The sequence below is a fragment of the Trachurus trachurus genome (assembly GCF_905171665.1).
Source record: "Trachurus trachurus genome assembly, chromosome: 16".
Lineage (NCBI taxonomy): Eukaryota > Metazoa > Chordata > Actinopteri > Carangiformes > Carangidae > Trachurus > Trachurus trachurus.
Window position 1 is genome coordinate 7,601,883 of NC_139902.1, and position 16,057 is coordinate 7,617,939.

General features: G+C 42.4%; 2 protein-coding genes across 2 annotated transcripts in view; one reads left to right on the plus strand and one right to left on the minus strand.

Moving 5' to 3' along the window:
• Window positions 1-416: 416 nt before the first annotated feature.
• Window positions 417-2,068, plus strand: tnfb (tumor necrosis factor b (TNF superfamily, member 2)). Its single transcript, XM_083988870.1, has 4 exons — window positions 417-742; window positions 836-890; window positions 1,012-1,071; window positions 1,283-2,068. The coding sequence occupies exons 1-4, from the start codon at window positions 551-553 to the stop codon at window positions 1,753-1,755; spliced, it is 780 nt and encodes a 259-aa protein (XP_083844996.1). The 5' UTR covers window positions 417-550; the 3' UTR covers window positions 1,756-2,068.
• A 3,714-nt stretch (window positions 2,069-5,782) lies between these two features.
• gabbr1a (gamma-aminobutyric acid (GABA) B receptor, 1a) overlaps window positions 5,783-16,057 on the minus strand; it is a gene marked incomplete at both ends in the record, with an annotated part of 72,466 nt that continues 62,191 nt past the window's right edge. Inside the window, 5 exons of the mRNA XM_083990484.1 lie at window positions 5,783-6,067; window positions 7,524-7,667; window positions 8,385-8,513; window positions 10,644-10,771; window positions 13,290-13,383. Of these exons, the coding sequence (XP_083846610.1) occupies window positions 5,783-6,067; window positions 7,524-7,667; window positions 8,385-8,513; window positions 10,644-10,771; window positions 13,290-13,383 (780 nt within the window). The remainder of the gene's footprint in view (window positions 6,068-7,523; window positions 7,668-8,384; window positions 8,514-10,643; window positions 10,772-13,289; window positions 13,384-16,057) is intronic.

Sequence of the window (16,057 nt, forward strand, 5' to 3'; positions counted from 1 at the left end):
AGATCTTATATTCTGTGGGTGGCTCCACTCACTAATTAACTCAGTATGTTGTACATGTGTGTTTATGACTTTGAGTGTGCGTGTTTGTACATGAATTATCCTACTCGTGTGCATGTGTGTGTATGTGAGTGTATTTGTGTGTGTGTGTTACTGTATAGACACACAAGCATTATGTAATTTTTTTTTAAAGCCAAAAGCAGCCACCAAAAACTACCCCATCACAAACCCACGACTCCCATTTGGTTCCTCACTCTGGTGAAACTCCACTAAAATTTCTGTGACTTCTGTTTCCCTCTCGGCCGCAGCTGGTTTTCTCTCCGTGGCCCCGGCTGCTGCTCTGCCGCTGCTGCTGCTGAGCGCTGCCTTCACTGTCTCCACTTACACTGTGACATCACTGGAGTTTCCCTTCTGCTCAAGCAGCTGCGGCCGCATAAATACAACTAGCTCTGTGGCACAAGTTCACTCTTAACACAATAGCAACACAAAGAGAGAGAAGTGCAGTTATCAGACTCAGCCTCCCAAAGCAATCAAGCAGCAAGTCGTGCACAGTATGAGTATGGTGGACTACACGGCCACAGCCAGCGACGTGGAGATGGCGCTGGAGGACAGGACGGTGATTCTGGTGGAGAAGAAGTCGTCCACAGAGTGGATATGGAAGGTGTTGGGGGTCCTTCTCATCCTGACCCTGTGTTCGGGAGGCGTCCTGCTGTTCGCCTGGTACTGGAACGGGTCAGAAATGACGGTGAGGAGAAGCTCTGTCCATGAATTTGATGTGAAATATTTTTTAAAATGTCTGTGCATCTCTAATCGGTTTGTTTCTTCCTCTCCGATCCAGACCGAGTCGGGACATACAGAAGCTCTAAAGGAGAAGAACCCTGCTGAGAAAACAGGTGATTATATGCATGGTCGCTCATTTGAAACATCTGATGGCTTGTGAGGGATATATTTGAGTCTTAGTGGGGTTTTTTTGTCCTTTTTGAGACAAGCTCACATTTGCCCTTCTGTTTTCAGAGCCCCACTACACCCTGAAGCGAATCAGCAGCAAAGCCAAGGCAGCCATCCATCTAGAAGGTGAGTCTCAGCTTTACCTTGATCTTCTCAGCAAACAATGGGCTTTTCAGACTCTTTCTTCACACATGTGTGATATTGGTTGCTCTTTTGAAGAGGTTTATTAACCAGGAGCACAATAGGGAAGTTGTTGCATTAGTTCTTCTTTCCACTCTCCTAATGAAACCAGCGTTTTTCAAGGTTGTAACACTTCTTGTTCTTCTTCTGTCTCCAGGTAGCTACAATGAGGATGACGAGAAGTCCAAAGACAAGCTGGAGTGGAGGAGCGGTCAGGGCCAGGCGTTCACTCAGGGCGGCTTCCGGCTGGAGGACAACCAGATCATCATCCCTCAGACCGGCCTCTACTTCGTCTACAGCCAGGCCTCCTTCAGAGTCTTCTGCAGCGATGTGGACGAGGAGGAGGAGGAGGAGGCGTTGAAGCGCTTCAGGCCTCTCAGCCACAGGATCTGGCGGTACTCGGACTCCCTGGGCGGCAAGGCCTCCCTGATGAGCGCGGTGAGGTCAGCGTGCCAAACCACAGCCCAGGAGGAGGACAGCTACAGGGACGGACGGGGCTGGTACAACGCCATTTACCTGGGTGCAGTGTTTCAGCTGAACAAAGGAGACAAACTGTGGACGGTGACCAACCAGCTGTCAGAGGTGGACACGGACGAGGGAAAGACTTTCTTTGGTGTGTTTGCACTTTGAAACGACTCTTTGCTGTGATACTAATGGAGACTCGGAGCTCCACACATTTTGTTTTATCTTGAAAACCGTTCATCCACGTGGTGATATAGAAATGTTGAAATCTCAATGGAGATAAAAAAAGTCGTGTTGATTTCTAAAGTGTCTATGAACTGTAACAGTTTGCGACATTACTTGTATTTTCTGCACTTTTTCTACATTATTTATGCCGACCTGAGATTGTAGGAGGCTAAACTTTCTCTGCTGTATCAGATGACGACACAGCTCCTCAGAGAGTTCAGGCTCGAGGATTGTGTACATAACTATTACCCTGTACTATTGCACCCTCTATGTATTTATTTGTATTTATTATTCTATTTAAAATGTGGGGGGTTAGGTGTTGAAAGATTTCTATTTATGTACTTAAATGTGATTAAAAAGAGAACAACAACAGCAAAAAATCAGCAAACATTTGTGATATTGTGTCATTACACGGTTTCATAGCGCAGATACCAAAGCGAAAGTTGTGGCTGAGTCAGCAAACAGCTCCAGCCAGCCAGGGCAGCAGCTCACACACACACACACACACACATGAGCGCACACACTACAACAGACTCGCTCTATTATTTGGCAGAAAGCTGCTCTGAAATTCCTCCCCAGCCAGCAAATACTTCCTTTGTTAGATCAGACAAGACGAGGGGAATTTCCTACTTTTCTTGAGTGCGACTCAGTGCTGTGTCAGGTGGAGGCCCACAGAAGCCTCAGCCCAGAGCGGGTTTTCCCCACCGACACTCCCCCCCTCCCCACACCCGCACCCTCCCACACACTCAAAACACACAGACACACACACACATGGACACACAGCCTCCCTCCTCTCCACCAACCACTTTCCCTGTGTTACCACATACTTCAGCCTCAGTCAGCTGGAAAGAAGACGCGACATGGGAGAGGGAGTGTGCATGTGACGACTGCACAGTGCGTGTGTCTCTGTGGGGTCATGGGGCTGTTTCATTTATTTCTTTTCTTTTTGGGGAGGGGGCGCATTGTTCATCATCTAAAAACACACATTACACAAATATCGGAAGCACTTGGGAGTAGTTTGTCTTTTCTGTTCGGTTTATCTACAAACATCCACTTATTGTCTCAGTAATGACTAATGAGGTTCCCACCGGTGTCTGCAGCTGGACTCTCAGCGGGAAAACCACCTCCCCACTTTCTGCTAATGATCTCCTCCCTCAGGGTTTATTTACTCTTTGACTCCCGTGGGTCAATCTAGAGAAAACCATCAGCACAGTTAATTACTTAAAGGTCGTCATGAGTCAGAAAACCAATAAAGGACTGGTGACATCTAGTGGATGACGTTAACAAGCTTGGTGCTGTAACACACACCTCACCGAGACATTTAAAGTTCGTGAACTACTTCATTTTAACTAAACACTATTAAATGACAGTTAAGCATGGTTAAATCATCATTTATAACGCAGTCCTCCTACATTGATAGTTATAAGTATGTCACTTGTAAACAGTCATAAATGTTTAACCCTCGATTGATAGGCTCATCTCTAATGTGTTTAATGATTGTATTTTAATACTTTATGAATGGTGGATTTATCATTCATAAAACTTCATTAATCAACAGTAACTATTAAAATTGATCATGAATTGCAGGATTAATAATTGTAATAAGTGTTAAAAAAAAACATCTATTAATGCACTTTCTAACCAGTAGCACATAGTGTGTTCATCAAAAACAATATCTTTTTATTTATTTATCATATACTCATTTTAAAAAAGTATTAATCAATCCTGTTATAGATTAGCTTATGAATCCATAGTTAAACCTTTATAACTATGTATGTAAATGACATATTACTTATTATTAATGTAGGAAAATCATTTATAATGGATGAATTAAGTGTTTATCTAATCCAGTGTTACCGACAATACATTCATGTTTACAAAAAGACAACTAATTGATTATTTGTGATTTAAGAGAAGATAGGATGTGGCTGAGGTGATGCAGGAGGAGGTGTCACTGAAACACAAACATACTGTGTGAAAAAACAATGATTTTATTCATGGTACCCATATATTTGCATACACATACTCTGAAATATATTAACATTTAAGATCTTAGATATAGTGAATACAAATATCCCCAAATCCATGTATATGTTTTCATATATGTGCAAGATAATAGAACATTTCCTAAATTATTTCTGCATTCATATGTTACACTATCTGATCCATGAACTGCACAGTTAATAAATATGGCCTATTTCATTCATTTATGACTGTCCTTCTCCATACCCTGAGCTAAAATGTATTAGAATAACAGCAACATAAAGTGGAGTAACCATAGTTTGTTCAGTTTAAAGTGCACATTGAAGTGTGTGTACATATATATTATACATGTATATTTAAAAACATCTGTTAAAGTAGTGTTTTACCTGCTGATAAAGCTGTTCAGGTTGTTTTTATAAAATCTGGAAATAGCTCATGAATGAAATAGTACATCCAGATTAACTGCTGAATAAATACAGTATGTCACATTGCTTATATCCGTCTTTGATACATTTACAGTTATTGGAAGGCAAAATGAGAAAAAGTAAAGTACAAAAAAAAAAACACAGAACCAAAAAACATGAGTATCCATCCAGATTGTCTGTTATGGGAAAACATTAAAAAACCAAAAAACATCCCTTTAAAATAAAAAGGCTCACGATAATGACATGTAACAGATTCACATGTATAAAAACTGTGCTTTCACCGACTATCTACAGAAACAGCCATCGTAGAAGCCCCGCGCCTTAGCACACGCTGTTGTAGAAATATAAACTGCCTTTCATCTTCAGGAGGCAGAAAGTACAAACTTCTCTTCTGGCAAGTTGGAATTCAAAGTTTTGGATTTTGGGATTTTGGGATTCTTATATCCCTCTTGGTTTTCACCCACAAAACATGACAGGCAGCTGCAGCAGCAGTCACTCATGTCTGCACCATGGTCTGGGTGCAGGTTGTGGGATTTATTAGATGGCTACGACTGCACTGCACTGCTAAAGAGATACCACACCAATCTGAGAAAATACATTGGAAAACATTATTTCAAATGGCAAAACTATCAAAATTGTCCTTAAACATCAGCAAGCTTTGATCCTTCTCTCCTCTACTACATCTCTAATACTCATACATCAGCAGGTCTGGGATTTTAGGATGCAATTCTCTACTTGGACTCACAGTCCTGACAACAGACGTCCGTACACGCCAAGCTCCTTGGCCCCCTCTAAGTTATGGCTATTTCATAATGCACGTTATCACTTTTCAGTGAGACCAGTGGAGTTCAGATGCTCTTCAGAGGAAACATTGGAAAAAACTGTACATTGCTTTTGTCCCTTCACGAATTTCAGTTTTAAAACGACTCTCCGGAAAAGTAAACAAATAATCAAACAACGACTCCATGACAGAACAGATCAGGTATTTACGGAACGATATAAATCACTACTGCAGGTGCTCGTCTAGTCACAAACTCGAAAGACAAAAGGTGGAGACGATATAGCAAAGACACAAACACAAACGTTTCCTGTCAAGATCCTGGACGCGGCGTCTCCACAACGGAACGAGAAAACGGATGAGGGAGAGGAATGTTGAAGAGATCTGCCCACTCGCTCGTCCTCCCCCGAGAGGACGCGGAGCGCTGCTCGCCTGCAGATGTGCTTGTTGCTGTGTCGACCAGTCACAAGTGCCTTGTTTGCCGAGTTGAACACAGTGAGATCAAAACTGTGAAGACGGGTGTTACCTGTGTGACTCTCCCTGAAGCTGCCGAGTGTGAAGCCACTCCTGGGAACTTATTGTGCTTCCGCTCCGTAGTTTAAAACAGTGTCACTACACGGCTGTGCTCTGCGCCCCCAACCAGTGAAAGTCACAGTGTCTCCTTGTGTTTTGTGTGTCCCCCGTGTGCACTGTGCGACTGCCCTCCCCCTCCCCCCGCCCTCCCTTAGCCCACCCCCACCCACCCCTCTCTCTCTCTCTCTCTCTCTCCCCCCTCGTGCCTCACCTATTTATACAGCAGTGGGATCTGGCTGTTGTGACAGTGGTTGCGGCTCATCTTGCTGTCTGCTGGGTAGAGGTTGGAGGAGTTGGAGAAGGAGGGCGGGAGGGAGTGATTGTCCGTGGTGGGGTTGGGGTAGCCCGGCGGGGGGAGCAGGGACTTGGGGTCCTGCTGGGACGAGGGCGGCGGGGCGTTGTGGTTCTGGTTCTGGCCCGTGGAGGGTCGGCGGCGGTTGCGTAGAGCCTGTCGCTCAGCCAGCTGGTTGCGGAGCGCCGACACCCGCTCTTCTTTCTAAAGACGGAATGAGAGGAGCTGCAGTCAACTCTCTCTGTTTATCATTTATCAGCAGTGTAGAAACGATGAATGAGGTGGTTTAACTGCAGAGTTGGACACGGCACACAGCTCCATCACTTGAGTCACAGTACAGACACTTCTGATGCTCCAGATGTTACTGCAATATCTATGTCACATCTTTACTTTGACTTATCCAGTGATGAAGTCGATACTTTTAAAAACTGTTCAATGGCTTATTAATTTCTGGGAAAATGTTCTCTACTGTCTATGAATGAATATGATTTTTTTTTTTTTTACTGCAGAAATGGCCTTTAAAAACAGGTTGAATCAAATCTTTATCTAACGTAGCCAATGTAGGAGAACGTCATAGTCAAAAGTACATTTGTCTCTTTAGTACGGAGTAAAAGTCTTAAAGGGACAACAAGGAGTTTTGGAAAGCGAAGTGTTTTCACACTACATTTCCCATGAGCCTCCGCGTGCACGGTGAAATTCTTGGACCGGCGCAAGACGGACGAAAGCAAAAACATTTGCCAAGAATGTTTTTATTGATCAAGAATGAAAGTCGGAGGTCCGAAGACGATCAGATACTGTCGTAGTTCCGACCATAAATGGCGACTCGGCGGTGTTATTCCCATGACCCACCGGAACCGAAAATAGGAAATGCTGGGCGAGTTGACTACTAAATAATAATAATAACAAAATAACAATAAAGACAAAACGATATATTTATCGAAAATGGACCCATTAACAAGTGTGGGTAACGTACATTCATCCACATTAATGAGACTCTTTTATAACCAAATATAAACTCCTCGTTGTCCCTTTAAGTAGTACTAGTTTAAGTCATACCAACAATGAAATGAATGAATAAGCGAATAAAAACAGTTCCTGGAGTTCAGTTTTCTCAGTTCATCCTTTAACGCCTCCTCTCTGCTCCAGACTCTGCTTTAACCTTGGCTTCGTACCAATACAGTGGGAGGGCAATAAACTTTATTAATCATTATGAAGTGTGCTAACCTTGCACGTACCTCATGTGAGATATATCATTTCCTCAGGTAAAAAAAAAACAGACAATTATTCTCTTGCTCTTGCCTCTTGAACTCTGCAGTTTTTTCATTCACATTGGTTATTAGTCTGTTGTAACAGGCACGGTAACATGTACAGTATGTATGTCAACATTTTAAGTTATCATTATAAGAATGGTGTGTCCCGATGTGTGTATGTAGCAACCACATTAGAAAACACATTATCTACATGAAAATATGTGTGTGTCTCTATGTCCATGAATATATGTATAGTACAGCGTCTGCCTCCAGGACAAACTCAGAATGTTAAATGATATGGAAATGTGCGGTGTGTATGACTCTTGGACGTAAATATTTAATAATGATGATACTATAATAACATTGATGCGAGTGCCGGTACAGTGTGCTGCCGTGTACGCCGTCCTCACCTCCTGGATGATCTTCTGCAGCTCCCTGTTCTCCCTCTCCAGCTGCCTGGACTTCTCCTCGTCGTTGTTGTTGGTGGACGAGCCGGTCTTCAGAGTGTCCTGCTGCTCCGACTGCCACTCGCCGCGGGTGATCAGGCGCCGCATCTGAACCGCCACGGGAACAAGAAGTCAATAAAGAAGAAAATCAGGCCCGAGAGAGAGCGCCGCGCTCAATGAATCATGCATTGAATATGAACACATATTTTTTAATATCTGCTGCCCTTTCGGCCGATTGTCTCGCACTCGTGGGCTCAGGACGTCTTCATCTCCGGACTTCATCTACCGTTGCTACTTCTTTTTATTATTTATCTATTTTTTTTAGTTTAGTTTAGTTTGGCGACATCCCAGGCACTGGTTGCTGTGCTGTCTCTGCGCCTCTCTCCCAAAAATAGCCTGACAATCAAACAGCGGTGACGATATTGTGATGTGTTTGAATTTCTGTAGGTGGCACTCTTCCCTCTGTTTGCACAGCGGTCTGCAGCAGCGCTCATGTGCATTAACTGATTATTGCTGCCAGACGTGTTTTCCTTTTTCCTAAAAACCAATGTTAACTATGTATGATGACATTTCTGATGCTAATTTAATACCACAGACAGTCCACTGCTGCACTGAATTCAACATCAAAATGTGTTTGGGTGAATTTTCAGAGTGCAGAGCATGTCGCACCTCCAGGAGTTTATCATTGTCATGCACCGTGCAGTCCAAAACATAGACTCTCCTCCTAAAAAGACACTGAGACTGGGATGTTTGACCTTTGGAGTGTACTGTAATTGTCAGTGTGTGCAGCAGTTCAGAAAGGTGTCAGTCAAGAGTCACAAGCACCTTGGGTACGAAAAGCACCACCAGAGTGATGTAGGCAGAGAAGACTATTGCTAGAGCGGCAAAGGCAAAGGAGGCGTCCTGCTGCGAAGTGAGGATCATAGTCACTGGAGCCGTGATCAGGCACAACACCTGCAGGAAGGGAAAAAATGGAGAGACACAGAGGCAGAGAGAAAAAGTCGGAGGTTAATACAAAGGAACGGGAAAAGGTGCGGGTGGGGGTTAAGCAAAGAGTGAGAAAAAGGCAGAGGGTTGTTAGTGGAGAGAGAGAGAGAGAGGAGAATAAAGTAGAGTTGTAGAGAGAGAGAACGAGAGGGGAGGAAAAAAAAAATCACATCCATAAAAGCATTAGGCATCTGTTTATCATTCCGCGGAAGGCTCCCATGTGAAAACAGCATTAAAAAGTCATGACTGAAGTAGCAACAGCGCACTGACAATCACCACATTGTCATCTCATCAGGGCCTGAAGCTCATAGCTTAGCAAAGAGGAAGGAGGTCCCTTTACAGACACCATTAACTATTGACATCGCCATAAAACTGAAATGTGTATATCATAACATGAAATAATAACACCAGACCGGCCGCATATATCGTGGAACCATGTGAAGAAATGAGCTGCGTTTTAATGTCGCCATAAATAACCAGGAGCGATAGATCAGCGGTAAATTCCTGATGAGAAGAGGACAAATCAATCCATTTATTAGTTTGCAAAGTAGAAGTTGATAACGCGTTGGGCCGCTGGTTTCCGACACCTCCACATTTTATGTGTTAATGGGACAGGAAATGCTGTAAAAACTAAAAGGAAAAATGTTTGCCCGTCTTTGATCAAAACAGAAAAACTCCTCTGGCAGTTAAAGTGACAGAAACTGTTTTCCCCCCAGACATTTTTGCATCAATTTCAAAGTTACCCTCTGTCAAGAGTGACAGGAAATGGCAGCGAGTGTTTGTCTAAAGTGGCCAAAGTGAACATAATGGCAGCTATTTGGGTGTAAAGTGCATCCAAGGTGCCTCCTTTTAAGATGATTCACTTGCTATTAACAGCCGCTGAAAATTTTTTTGACAACTGATGGCTGTGTTTACCGCTGCGCTTTAGTGCCCAGATGGGTACATTTTTAGACCTATTCCTGCTATAGGGCAAGGTGATACCTGCATACACAGCCCTGTGTACTGCCGTCAGCACACACACATAATACAAAACTCCTACTTTATATATTGTATATGCTCAGCACTAAAGGACAAAGCACTCAGCTACAAGCTGAAAGCTGCAGCAGGAGTTGCATGAGATTCCACCAGTATAAAGGTTTGTGTTGCAGCCTTTTGTGTTTCATTGATTTCAGTTAACATTTATTTCACCATGAGGAAGTCCCACTGAGAGCAAGCTTTTTATTTTACAAAAGAGACCTGAGATATGACTGTTGCCATCACAGCACCACAGGCGCCACAATCATCAAAACTTATGATTCATATGACGGCAGTTTGCAATGGCAGAATTATTATTATGATTATGATCTGGATGGAAATCTGCCTTTTACGGGATAAAAATCTCAAGATGTACTCGTGGAAAAGCTTGAATATTTCATACTTGAGCCCCGTTTGTGTTTTTCATATTGTTCCAACCAAAACACCGGCACGTATAGCCTACTCTTCAGTATTTTATACCAGCTCATCAACCTGTGATGTTCGGCAAGCGTCCCAAAGGTTGTTTAGAGACGGAGAAGTTGTCATTTATATTCCGCTGTTCTCTCTGTTCACCTCTTGTGGTGGGATTTTTTTTTCTGCAAAATGGTGAAAGTAGAAACCTTTAGGCAGTTACCTATGTGGATAAGAAAAATACACGACAGAGGCATTAAAGGAGCATTAAGTTATCTGTGAACTCCATTAACTTTATAAACGACCAGCAGAGACTGAAACGAGCTGCCCCCCCCCCCCCCCCCGAGATCGACGCTTGTGAGGCTTTGCAGCTGAAATGTCTCCAAATGCCGGTCAGTTGCCTGTTTCTGTTCTAACGTGAGCAGGAAAGTGTCCTCTGGAGGCCAGAAACCTCAGCACCGAGCAAAGTAATCATGGAGGCGCCGGCATTGATTAACCCCCCAGCAGATATACTACGGTCATTTGGTGCTATAAAAAAAACGTACTTATTGCCGCTCTAATGCGATTCAGAGTGCTCGAAAAACTGCTCTTTGCACAGAGAGAGAGAAACCAGCAGCGACAGGAAACAGGTTCGGTGTAGACATGACGCTGTTGTTTCTTTTTTGGACTCACAGCGACGTTGTAAATAGCCATCCCCACGGCCCGGTGGTCATTGATCTTCTCGGTGGAGACAGACTTGGTCTCGTAAGCTAGAAATATGCCCAGCAGCAGCAGCAGACCCTTGTAGCCGTAAACCACACCTATAGGAAGAGAGGAAACAGAGAAAGAGAGAGAGAGAAGGAAGAAGAGTCAGAGGAGAGCGAGACGCCACCAGACGTGTACGTACAGCAGTAACCGTGGTAATGGAGCACCTGCGTGTGAATACCAGTCAAATGGAGCCCAATGATCATCGGTTTGAAAAGCCATAAATGAAATTCTAAATGACTAATGACATATCCAAACTGCATGTAAATGTGTGTGTGATTACACTGCATTTAGCTTTTCATTCCAAATGTCATTTTTCAAATTAAACTAAACATTTGGCTCCATTTGTCTCTGAGTGTGTAAACCACATTCTGTGATTGTACTGATGCAGTGGCAACAAGACGCGAGCTCGAGGTCAAAGCGAAAACCACAGAGCTGTTTTCTTTGAATCTTCTGAACAAGAGCAAACGCACGTCAGGATGCACAGGATTTACTATTTAATGGAACAGTAATCAAGTTACATGTGTGCCAGGATTAATGTGTTGCATGCAGAGAAACAAGGGCTTCTGCTGTAGTATTATGGACTCAGATGTCGTCTTTGGTTTTTGATGTAACAATGAATCTGTTGCGCGTGTTGTAGGGCATTGGAGAGAGATGCTGACAGACGGAGATATCAAAGAACCGGCCTGTTTTAAGATTTTGTTCATATTCAGTGAAGTGTACTGAGGACGGGAGATTTCAAAAGTACAAAGCAAAACACAAAACAGCGGCTCTCTAGCCCGACAGAACATCTCTGCTGTGGTTTAAAAACAGCTTTTACCGCCTTAGTTTTGACCACAGCTTTTTAGCCGTTTTACCGCGTGCTTGCTAGGTGGCTACGCCTTTCATCTTCATCTCTCTGCAACTGTTTTGGTGTGTTGCCATGAAATACGGTACAGATGTTGACTGAATCCCAAACATCCCCTGACCCTTCCTTTAGCGCCACCATGAGGTTTACATTTGGAGTTGTGAGTTATGCATCCACAATTAATCAGCAAATCCATACGCTGTACTTTTTGTTTAGTGTGAACTAGCAAATGTTAGCATGCTTAAAGGTTTTTTTCAGAAATGGCCGTTTGTCCTGTTTGTCACGCCTCCTTCTACAAGTTTCCATGAGTTGCCACACGAGTTTACCCGAGTAAGGAAAACAAATTTGATTGGTCGTTATTGAGCAATGTTTGGGGCGAGACCGAGCTTGGTGTGTGTGTGTGTCTCAGACGTTTGATTGACGGATGACGGATCCAATATCAGCGGCTGATGAATCGTGAGCAACGTGACGCATGATTTGTGTGCCTGCATTATCCAATGTGAAAAAAAACTACCCCACTTTCATCACAGATTTACTCGAAAATAGAATTTTGCACAAAGTTTGGGTTTGATAAGATGAGTGATTACACTAATTTTAAGACCCATAGTGGACTCAAATTCAAGTTTCTTTTCTGAATATCTTCAAACAAAATCAGCATCATCATGTTAGTGTTGTCATTTATGATCAAGCTAGAATGCTGATATTGGCATTCAATAATGATACTATTAATAAATGTATATAAGACTTCTCAAGACACACTTACAAAGTGTGATAAAAACAAATCACTTAAATATATAGAAGCAAAGTATCAATGAGCAGAGCAAGACAATTATAAAATAATAAACTGGGAGAAATGGGTTATGTATGTGACCTCAAAATTATTACTCATTCATCATCTCCCTCAGCTTTATGGAGGTTTAACACTATATACAACACTGTAGTTGTTTCTTTACATGGCTTAACAATGCTATTGCTTGCTTCTACTGTCAAACTGTGAACGCTGTCAACACTTCAACATGGCCACTGAGGCAGAGAGTGTGACTCTGTTATGCAGAGATAGAAAAACCCAAAAATGTGGATACAATACATATGGGCTGAATGTGTGAAAATCCAGTCAGAGCTCAACGGTCTGACAGAGAAAAGAAGATATGACGTTGAAAATGAGCGAAGCGGGGGAAGAAAAGAGAAACCGTGTGACCGAGTGAGTCCGACACTTCTTCAGACCGTCCATTGTTTCTTTTTAGCGCCTGATTTTAAAGCACTATCTGTTCTTCTCGGAGAAAGGAAATGCTATGGGGCAATGGCCCAGTTTGTGACCCACATTATTTGAATTTCAGCACCATTATACTTTCATAAGAGCTGCCACGCTAAGAAAGACAGCAGAGACAGACAGCGAGAGAGAGAGGGAGAGAGAGAGGGAGAGGGACTGCGTGGGCCGACAAAACCAGAAGCAAAGAGGAAGAAAAGCAAGTGCAATAAAAAAAGGAAGAAAAATCAAGTGTAAGGGGGCGGCGGGGGCTGAGGGAGGCGGGGGCTGTTTAATTCAGAGTGAATGGCAGCGACGTGTGTGTATGTGTGTGTGCATATGTGTGTCCATGTGTGTGACAGAGATATTCAAACAACAGAGCAGGGCAAAGACTCAAAAAGGGAATGAATGAGAAATGAAAGGGTAAAAAAAAAAGAAAGAAGAGAAGAGAAGAGAAGAGAAAAGAAGAGAGGTCAGATACCGAGCCATGTGTTCATCTTCTCTGAGCTGCAGTGCTCCAACAAGGGCTGAATCAGGACATCCAAATCTTCTTTAGGGGCCTCCTTAGTGAACTTCTACTCGCACGACAGACGGAGGCAGAGGGAAGAGGAATGGAGGGATAAAAGAGATGGAGGGAAGGAGAGAGAGAGAGGGAAATGGAGAGGGGGAGATAATAAGAAACGATGAGGCAGCAGCACACTGGAGAAAGGAGGTAAAAATGCACAGTAAGCACAAGCCCCAGTGACTGCACGGTTGATTCCCCCCGCGTAAATAGGTCCTTCCCACAAGACAGATATAGATGACTGAATTAATAGAGAACCAGATATCCAATAAATATGAAAGATAGCCATTTAAAATTCTATATAGGGCCAGACTGTAGTTAAAACAGATCTGGACTGATAACAACATCTCGCTCTAGTTCCTGCAGAGGTTGTGAGGATGGATAAATTGGATGAATATTCACATCTTGCAGCAATGAGGCTTCACTAAGGTTGTAAAAATGGTTCCACATATTGAAGGTACCCTGTGGAGTTTTTTGACGCCCAGAGGTGCAGTGGGGCAACAGTTTGATGAATGGGTTATTGCACTGTTTGTGTCACAAATTCATCCTATGAGAGAACATCCCTGTGCCGCTGATGGGCATTTGGTGGTGGTGGCGGAAAAACTTTTTTTTTTTTTTAAAGATCCCTGAGCTCGGCCTGAGTTAAAATCATAATCTATCTATTATCATGTCAGGAGGAAAAGTCAAGATTCACCTCTAGTTTCCCACCCATGGACTCTTTATTTGAACTAACTGTGTTTGAACTACATAAGGTCCAGATTTCAAATGACTGCAACCACCGATGAACTGAAAGAACCTGAAAGCCACAGCTTCTTGTTTGGAGAATTTCACAACACATCACACTCTGATTTATAACTAAATATTGAATTAAATTTGAATTCATTTCATTCCAGCAAAAAAAATAAATAAAGGCATGTGGCCTATTTTGCATTTTTATGAAGAAACTAAAACATAAAGCAAACCCAAAACAAAACAAAAAACCTCTTGACAAAGTGACAAATCATGTGAAGTCATTGTTAACTGTTCTGCTTATTCAGAGAAGCTTGTAAAGTTGCACCTTGAGATTTGATTTACCATTCTTACAGCATTTTTAGACAGTACAACTGTAATACTGCAAACAACAACTAAATTCCCAGTGCAGTTAGAGAAGTAGGTTTTCTCATTCTTTCATGGGGCCTCCACCATTATGGCTGGGTAAATAGTTACAGGCTGTTTTTGTTTATTTAGAGAGAGAAAACTGAATCATTGTTCTATTGTTACAACACAAAGTGAAAACCACTGCGATCCATTTTGTGGTTCAAGGTTGAATTGCAGCTTTACTGACAAACATATTTTGTTGTCACATAGCAAAAACATGCGGATGCACATTTCCTCAGGTATGGACTCGTTTTTCTATTGTTCGCATGGAAAATCTAAACCATCTACCAGTAGATCTAGATTGACAGGTTGGTGAATGTGCTGTACAAGGGGAATATAAGAAGACGATGTCTGCAAAGTGATGTAAACAATGCAAAGGAAATCATTCCCTTTTCATCCATACCTGTCTGTTTGTTTATACGATTGTCAGCAGGATTACGCAAGTCCTGAAATGATTTGCAGCCGCCTCAGAGCAGGGATGGGGCATGGGCCAAGAAAGAAGCCTTTACATTTTAATGAAGATCTGGTCAAAAGAGGTGAGTCAAGGACTATTTCTTTATTTTATTACTTTCCTCAACAAGGTGAGTTAGGATCGGATTGGATTTTAATATGAAAAAATAATCAGAGATACTTGTGGTGTTGAGATTTGTGACTTTGTCCAATTTGGAGCAAATTCTTAATGTGAAATTTATAGTTGCCTCAAAAATTCCCACAGTGGGATAAAAACAAAACAACACTTCATGTACACTATAGATGTTAACGCTGTAGATGTAAATATTTCAGTCATGCAGTCACGTTTGTCATAGATGACGCAAAATGACAAAATGAAAATAATTCCGTAAGTAAGCCGTTAAGTCTCTATAGACTTAACGGCTAAGTGTCTAATATAAAGGGAATTATCACTGAGTGAACAAGGGAGTGATTTCAGACACGGCCCAGTTGTTGAAATCATTAAAGGCCGTGTGAAAAGACGATTTCAAAGCTGCAAGGAAGACAGTCACTTTCTGAAAAATAGTTAATATTTAATCTTTAGGCAAAACAAAAACTCCCGCCGAGGAATTCACGGCAAACTTTTATGAAATTCTTACCCGCTGATGAAATCAGCCACGCTTCGTTCAACTGGGAGTTCATGTGGTTTATGGTTTATAATAAGCCTTTTTCACAGCAGACAATTGGACTAATAGGAGGGAAGGCACAGGTGTTACAAAACACATTGACAATGCCTCCGATCCATTCAAGTGTCTCTGTAAGTCATGGTGGTGTGACGGAGAGGCAGCACGCACAAAACAATGCAGCCTGAAGCAGCTAAAAGAAATTAATTACTTTTATTTATTTTACTTTTATTTTTCCTGCTCCGACATGTGAAAATATCTCCTGAATAGGCCTGTCACAATTATGACATAATTGTCTGATCACAATTATTTGAGCTGACAACAATCACTCTGCATACAGTAATCGTTAAAACTGTTTCCACTCATCTGTATAAAACAGCTAGAAACTAACAGAAATGTCTGATTTTCTCATCGTTTTCCACCGTTTGAGTTTTGACT